The 7,772-nt window shown below is 60.3% G+C and overlaps 1 protein-coding gene across 2 annotated transcripts; it reads left to right on the plus strand.

The window, feature by feature from the left end:
* The first annotated feature begins 6 nt into the window (after positions 1 to 6).
* LOC121660463 (zinc finger protein 787-like) lies at positions 7 to 5,040 on the plus strand. Of its 2 annotated transcripts, XM_042019825.1 has the most exons (4): positions 7 to 271; positions 1,611 to 1,668; positions 2,189 to 2,281; positions 2,743 to 5,040. In XM_042019825.1, the coding sequence occupies exons 3-4, from the start codon at positions 2,206 to 2,208 to the stop codon at positions 3,447 to 3,449; spliced, it is 783 nt and encodes a 260-aa protein (XP_041875759.1). In that variant the 5' UTR covers positions 7 to 271; positions 1,611 to 1,668; positions 2,189 to 2,205; the 3' UTR covers positions 3,450 to 5,040. The 2 variants fall into 2 exon arrangements, with proteins under 2 accessions (XP_041875759.1, XP_041875758.1); XM_042019824.1 differs by lacking the exon at positions 7 to 271 and having other exon boundaries at positions 1,503 to 1,668.
* The last annotated feature ends 2,732 nt before the right edge of the window (positions 5,041 to 7,772 follow it).

Here is a 7,772-nt window from a genome sequence, read left to right on the forward strand (position 1 = left end):
CAAGGTGTTCCCCCCCCCGCCCAAATTCCCGTTTTCCCAAGGGTTTCCCCCCGCTTTTCCCAGCGTTTTTTCCCCGCTTTTTTCCCAGTGGCGCATCCGGCGGGGAATGGGATGACGGGACCTTCCTGTTCCCGGCCCCGCGCCCGCCTCGCGCCCGGGGGACGCCCCCGCCACGACCCCCCTGCACCCCCGAGCCCGACGGGACTCCCGGAGCCACCCCCGGGCCCCCCCGGAACCCCCCCGGTCCCCCCCACGCCGCGGAGCCGCCGTGGTGAGTCGGGGGGCGCGGGGGGAGGGGAGGGAAACGCCGTTTTGGGGGGGGGGGGGGGGGGACGGGGGGGGGCCCCCCCCCCAAAAATTTGGGGGGCCCCCCCCCCCCCAATTTGGGATACCCCCGGGTTTGGATTTGGTATGGGGGAGGCGATGGCGGATGGGTGGCAAAAGGTTTGGGGTGGGGGGGATGTGGATGAACGGCGGGTTTTGGGGGTGGAAAGGGGAGGGAAGAGAGCGGGGACCCCCCCACCCCCCAGAAGAAATTTGGGAGACCCCCCCTACAACTGGGGATACCCCCGATGTTGGATTTGGGATGGAGGGGAACGATGGATTCCCCCTGTGCCGGGGAGGCAGACGGGAACGAGGCGCCGTTTTGAGGATTGGAAAAGATGGAAAAAGGAGAGTGGGGACCACCCCCCCAAATCTGGGAGACCCCTCCCCGACTGGGGATACCCCCAGTCTTGGATTTGGGATGGGGAGATGGCGGGGGGAGCAGCTATGGATTTGGGGGCGGGGGCGGATTTTTCCAACCGTTTTTGGGTTTGGAAAGGAGAGGGAAGAGAGCGGCGACCCCTCCCGAAAAACTGGGACACCCTGCCTCCCCCCTGCTTGGGGATAACCCTGATCTTGGATTTGGGATGGGGGCGGCTGTGGATTGGGGCCGGGGCGGGGGTGAGGCACCGTTTTTAGGGTTGGAAGAGGGGGAAAAAGAGAGCGGGACCACCCCCCCCCCCCCCCCCCCCCCCCCAGGGGGGGGCGGGGGGGGGGGTGGTTGGGGGGGGGGGGGGGGGGGTGCGCCCTTTTTTTTTGGTTGTTCTGGGGGGAAAAACCCCCGGGCCCCCCCCCCCCCCCCCCCCCCCGCAGTTGGGGATAAGTGCGGTCTTGGATTTGGGATGGGGGGTGGGAGGGACCAGGCGCTGGTTTTGAGGGCAGAAAGGGGGGGAATGAGAGGGACACCCACCAAAAAATTTGGGAGAACCCCCTCCCAAAAAAATTTGGGATACTCCTGTGTTGGATTTAGAGGGGGGGATGTGGATGAACCATTCTTGGGGAGGGGGGACAGGAGAGTGGGGACCCCTCAAGAAAACCTGGGAGCCCTCCCCAGTGTTGGATCTGGCTTGGGGGGTGAATTTCGGGGGGGGGGTCCCTGGGGCTCCATCGTTCTTTTGTACCCCCTCCCCAAAATTAAATGGGGCGGGAGCAAAATGGGGGGGACTGGGGGTAATTGGGGGGGACCCTGGGTGATTTGGAGGGCCCCAGGTAATTTTTGGGGGGCACTGGGCGACCCCCTCCTTTGTGACCCCCTGTCCATGTTGCTCCATTTACCCCCCTCCCAGATTTTGGGGGCTGAGTCCGGAGCAGCTGCGCGACCCCCCGAGATCCCCCCGAGAGCAGGTGGGGGGGAATTGGGGGGCACAGGGGGATTTGGCAGGGCACAAAGGGATTTGGGGGAGAACAAAGGGATTTTGGGGAGAACAGGAAAATTTGGGGGGGCACAGAGAGATTTGAAGTCACATGGGGGAGTTTGGGGTTACACTGAGGGATTGGGGGGGACACAAAGGAATTTTGGGAGGAACATGGATTGGGGGGCACAGAGGTTTCTGGAAGGATGAGACTTAGGGGGGCATGAGGGGATTTGGGGTTGTACTGAGGGGTTTGGGTGGGTAACACAGAAGGATTTGGGGGGTACAGGGAAATTGAGGGGGGCACAAAGGGATTTGGGGTCACACAGAGGGATTTGGGGTCAGAGGGAGGATTTTGGGGTCACGGAGGATTTTAGGGTCACACTGAGAAATTGGCGGGGCCCCCCCCCCCCCACCCTGCCCCCCCCCCCCCCCCGCCGCCCCCCCCCCCCGGCGCGCGGGCCCCGGGGGGGGGGGGGTTGGGGTGCTCAGGGCTCCCCCTGACTCCACAGTCCCCCTGGAAGCCCCCATGGAGCAGGAGGAGCCGGACGTGGTGGAGCTGCAGGACTCGGACGAGGGGGACGTGGTCCGGAGGGTCTTCATTGGTGAGGGGGACCCTAAAACTGGGGGGGAGGGGGGGTGGCCTTGGTAACCCAGGTAACTCCAGGTAAGCCAAAAAGGGGATAAAAAAGGAAATTTGGAGGGGGGTGTCAGGCAAATTTCGGGGGCTCCAGACACCCCAAGAAGGGGATACAGGCAATTTGGGGGTGCTCCAGACACACCAAGAAGGGGGTAGAGGCATTTGGGGAGGGTTCAGGGTACTTTTGGGAGTCTCCAGACACCACTGGAGTGGGGTAGAGGCATTTGGGGAGGGTTCAGGGTACTTTTGGGAGTCTCCAGACACCACTGGAGCGGGGTAGAGGCATTTGGGGGGGGCTCAAAACACTTTTGAGGGGGTTCCAGACACCCCAAGAAGGGCCCAGCCCCTTTTCAAGGTACAACAAACATTTGGGTCGGGGGTCCAGCCCCTTCTGTGCCCTCACCCCCCTCCTCGTGTCCCCCCCAGCTGACGACGGCATCGTGAGCGATGGCGAGGCCGAGGTGCTGCCGCACGAGATCATCCGCACGGTGATCCCGCACAGCCCCCTGCGGCCGCCGCCGCCCCGCAGCACCCCCGGCCCGGCCCCGGGGGGCTCTGAGGAGGGCGGGGGGCGGCGGGGTGGGGGCCGCCAGCGCCCCTTCATCTGCAACGAGTGCGGCAAGAGCTTCAGCCACTGGTCCAAGCTGCTGCGGCACCAGCGCACGCACACAGGCGAGCGGCCCAGCACCTGCGGCGAGTGCGGCAAGAGCTTCTCGCAGAACTCGCACCTGGTGCAGCACCGCCGCACGCACACGGGGGAGAAGCCGTACCGCTGTGGCCACTGCGGCAAGAGCTTCTCCTGGAGCTCCAACCTCATCCAACACCAGCGCATCCACACCGGGGAGCGCCCGTACGGCTGCGCCGAGTGCGGCAAGAGCTTCACGCAGAGCAAGAACCTCATCAAGCACCAGCGCACCCACGCCGGGCCAGGGGCAGCGCGGCCGCGGCGCTGTGCCCACCCCACGGGCGCCCCGAGGGCGCTGAAGGGGCCGCGGGCCGAGGGCGAGGGGCCCGCAGGGGGCGAGGGCCGCGGACAGGAGCCTCTGATCTGCGTGGAGTGCGGGGAGAGCTTCGCGAGGAGTGCCGCGCTCAGGAGACACCGCCGGGGGCACCGCCCGCTCTTCGTGCCGTGAGGGGACGGTGTGGGGACAATGGCACTGGGGCACAGGGACTGTGACAATGCCCTGGCACCACCCGGGGCACCGCCCACTCTTCATGCCCTGAGGAGACAATGGCACCGAGATGTGGAGAGACAGTGGGAAGATGCCCCAGCACCACCTGCTCTTCCTGCCCTGAGGGGACATGGGGACACTGCAGAGAGGGCACGGGGATAGTGGGACAATGCCCTGGTACCGGCGGGGACACTGCCTGCTCTTTGTGCCCTGAGGGGACATGGGGACAGTGGCACCGGGATGTGGGGACAGTGGGACAATGCCCTGGCACCACCTGCTCTTCATGGCCTGAGAGGACAATGCGGGGACACTGTGGAGGGACACATGGACAGTGGGACACTGCCATGGCACCGCCCAGGACACCACCTGCTCTTCGTGCTCTCAGGGGATCTGGGGACACCCGCGGAGGGGACACACGGACCATGGGACAATGCCCTGGCACCGGCAGGGATTCCGCTCTCGCTCTTCGTGCCCTGATGAGATGCGGGGACTGTGACACAGGGACAGCATTGTGAAGGAACAGCGGGACACTGCCCACTCTTCATGCCCTGAGGGGACATGGGGACACTGTGGAGGGGACAAACTGGCAGCGGGACACTGCCCCGGCATTGCCTGCTCTTTGTGCCCTGAGAGGACATGGGGACAGCGGGACAATGCCCTGGCACCAGAGGGGGCACAACCCTGCTCTTTGTGCCCTCAGGGGATGCGGGTACACTGTCATGGGGACATTGTGGAGGGACACACAGGCTTTTCATGCCCTGAGGGGACATGGGGACATTGCAAAGGGTCACTGGGGAGAGCAGGACAATGCCCTGGCACCATCCGTTCTTTGTGCCCTGAAGGGATGTGGGGACAATGTCATGGGGACACACAGGCAGTGGGACACTGCCTTGGCACTGCCCGCTCTTGGTGCCTTGAGGGGACACACGGACAATGGGACACTGCCCTGGCACCACCCACTCTTCAGGCCCTGAGGGGACGCAGGGGATCGTGCTGTGGGCGGGGGACACATGGGGACACATGGACACTGTCCTGGCACCAGTGGGGACACCGCCCACTCTTCATGCCCTGACGGGACATGGGGACACATGGATAGTGGGACACCCCAGTGGGGGACACATGGGACAGGGGGCATGGTGCCACCATGCCAGGGGACACAGGGAGCGTGCCATAGGCAGGACATGGTAATAGAGATGGGGACACACGAGTTGTGCCACGGGTGAAGGGACATGGTGACACCAAGCTGGGAGACAGTGGGGGACACCTGGACTGGGACAGGGGCAGGACACGGTGACACCAAGGGGGAGGACACATGGACAGGACAGAGTGACACAGAGCTGATGTCCCCAAGCCCTCCTCTGCCTCTGCCCCATGTCACCCTTGGTGCCCCTCGCTGTCCGCTACGGTGCCACATCCCAGAGCTGTAAATAGGGGACGGGGTGAGGTGAAACCGGGAGCCCTGTGGGGGGAGGGAGGTAACACCGGGACCCCCCTGTGGGGTGGGGAGGGGGGAGGGCTGGGGCCGGGCTGTGAATAAAGTTGTGTTTTGGGGGACCTGGGGGTTGTTTTTGGGGGGTGACAAAAATTTGGGGGGGCAAAAGTGCCCCAAGAAGGGGTAGGGATAACCCCGGGAGGGGGGGGGGGGGGGATTGAGAACTCCTGGGGGAGGGGGAAAAGCCCCCGGGTGGGAATTTGGGGGGTTCAGGGGGTCCCAGCTCAGTCCCTGCAAAGCCCAAAAGGGGGGGGGGAGGGGACAGAGGGGTTTTGAGGGGCAAAAAATGGATCTCAAAACTGGGCCCAAAAACCAGGCAGGAGTCAAGGGAAACATGGGGGTTAGGGGGCCCCAAAGTGGGGTGGGCACCCCAAAACATGGGAGGGGTTGGGGGGTGGGGCAAAACAGGGTCAGGGGGTCTGCAACGTCGGGAAGAGTCAGGGGAGAGCAGGGATACGTGGGGGCTCAGAGGGGAGCCCCCTAAAATTGTGAATGGCACGGGATTTCTCCCAGACCAAAGCTGCCAGCAACTGGCTGCCCTTGGAGTGCCAAACGCCACCTCCAAACTGACAGCAAGAACCTGGGGGGCTGAGTTTTGTTTCCCATGGAAAAGGGCCAGCGTTGGCCTCCAGGGGAAATCCCTTGGGGATTTGCTACTGGGACCAACGATCCATTTTCTGAAGGGAGTCCTTGAAACAGAGCTGTGAGAAATGAGGATGCTGCAGCCAGAACAATGGGAATGGAGAGTCCGTAGTGAATGTCATCTGCTGAGTCTCTCGATATCTCCGATCTAATGCTGTGCTGTCACCAAGTGACCTCATTCTCATTTAAACTGTCCCAGTGTGCTGAAAGCACACACTGAAGTACAAAATGCCCGTGGGAACCTTCATGCTCCCAAGGGATTGGTTTAGGGATGTGCAGCTTCTGAACTGCACAAATAATTCAGACTACCACAGAAACCTGCTGGGCCGTGGTTCTGGGCCAGGAGTATCAGGAAAGCGGCATCTTCACTGCCAGCTCAATAGTTCTTTTCCTTGGAGCTATCAAGATCAGAACAAAACCGGGTTCATGCCCCACTTGCAAGCCACAGAGCAGGATAAATGGTGTAACAGTGTGGTTTTTTCCTGCTCTCTGCACTCTCTCAAGGATGCCCTGAAGTGCTCTGGCTCACGGCAATATAATCTGTGTGTAACAGCTTCCCGTGCCCGTCTGTGCACTGTCTTAGGAGACGGTGAGTAGCGGAATTGTTGGGTTGTGGCTGACGTGCCACTAAGTTCACGTACTGATGTTTGGTTGTCTTTGTTGTAGCTGACTAGGAGATGGCAGGAACTTCCTGGACAGCGAGGCAGCCTTGTTTTGCACCCGAGGTGGATTCACATCCTGGACGTTTGAGAATTAAGTCGAGGGTTATGACCCACAGAGGGGATGAAAGCAGGGTGCCGGGTCGGGCCTCGCCGGGAGGGATTTTTGAGTTGGCTTTGAAGGCGGGAATGTCCAAGAAGGGGCCCCTTAGCCCACATAAAGGCCAAGTCTCACTTTTGATCACAATGCCGAGGCGGGCAGAGCAGTCCCGGTGTGTGTTGTGTCACTTGTCTATTGTATGTTCTGTGTCTTTTGGGCATCTTGTGTCTTAGGTCTTTTTCCTTAGCCCTTTGAGGGGCCGGCTTATCGGAAATGCCGGGCATCATCCTTAGCATCCTTGGCCGGGTGCCGATACCGTCGGACCTTTGACCGACGAGCACGGATGCACATCAGAATCGCATCTCCCTTTAGAAGCATTGAGCCAGAGGTCCTTTATGGTCTTGTTCTGAGCTGTATTCACAGCTGTGCACCGCAGTGATCCATTACAGAGGATTAGGACTTGTCAGAATGTAAGGAGCGGTAGAGGATTCTGACCGTACGATTCTCGGGCACCCATCTTTGTGGTTCTCGGAATGAGCCCTTCCGTTAGCATCTTCTTCGAGCCTCGTTGGTCTCGCTGAGATCATCTTGCTCCGCATTCTCTCGGTCCTTGCGGTCATTTCTCTTGCCAGAGTTTTCTCTCTTCATTGCATCTCCTCGTTTGTCATTTCCTGTGTCACAGATGCCTACGTGGGTTTGGCCCGGAGCTGCTCTGCCCTGCTGTGTAGTCTGGTGTATGGGTGTGGTAGGACAAGTCCCAAGGCCTTGAAATCTCTAATGTAGGGTGTAGTTTGGCCTCTAGCTGGTGTTCCTAGATTGACACAGGATGCCTGGAGCTGTTAAGTTCTCATGCAGGACTCTGACTTTTGTCATCGCTTTCTTTCGTGTTAAACCAGGTTTCTTTAAAAGCAGTTTTGAGTAAGTGAAATTCAGGCACTTGAATTACTTTGGGAAATGGTCCATTTAGGATAGATCCACACTGACAGAAGCTGTTTATCTGAGGTCAGTACATGCTTTGATCAGTGCAGGGCCTTCCCCTCAAGAAATGCATGAGCCAAGCCCAGCAAGGTAGAGGAAAAGACACAAGTTCAGCTTAGGGAGCTGCACAGGTGAAATCCCATGGATGTGCCTGGAGCATGGCCCTCCCCAGCAGCTTTTCTTACAGTTAAATTCTTAAAAAAGCTGAAAGCTGATGCTCAGGACTTTGGGATCTGGCTCAAAACTGTGGAGAGGATAAACTGCCTTACTGGAACTCAGGCGGTGGAGTGCTCACAAGCCAGCAGCCAGATTGCTTCTTGTTCAGCTTCAATTCAACGTTGGCTTTTTGTTGTTGTTTTGGTTGGTTGGCTGGTTTTAAGGTATTCTTAGAGATGCTACAAGTGGAAGAAGAG

Source organism: Corvus kubaryi, unplaced genomic scaffold (assembly GCF_017639235.1).
Source record: "Corvus kubaryi isolate FWS band 111438036 unplaced genomic scaffold, C.kubaryi_AGA036_p1.0 36109, whole genome shotgun sequence".
Classification (NCBI taxonomy): Eukaryota; Metazoa; Chordata; class Aves; order Passeriformes; family Corvidae; genus Corvus; species Corvus kubaryi.

Coding starts and splice junctions, on each gene's coding strand:
- LOC121660463 (XM_042019824.1), top strand. CDS start 1,584: ATGTTGCTCCATTTACCCCCCTCCCAGATTTTGGGGGCTGAGTCCGGA. Junction 1,669..2,188: donor CGAGATCCCCCCGAGAGCAG/GTGGGGGGGAAT, acceptor CTGACTCCACAG/TCCCCCTGGAAGCCCCCATG. Junction 2,282..2,742: donor GGTCCGGAGGGTCTTCATTG/GTGAGGGGGACC, acceptor TGTCCCCCCCAG/CTGACGACGGCATCGTGAGC.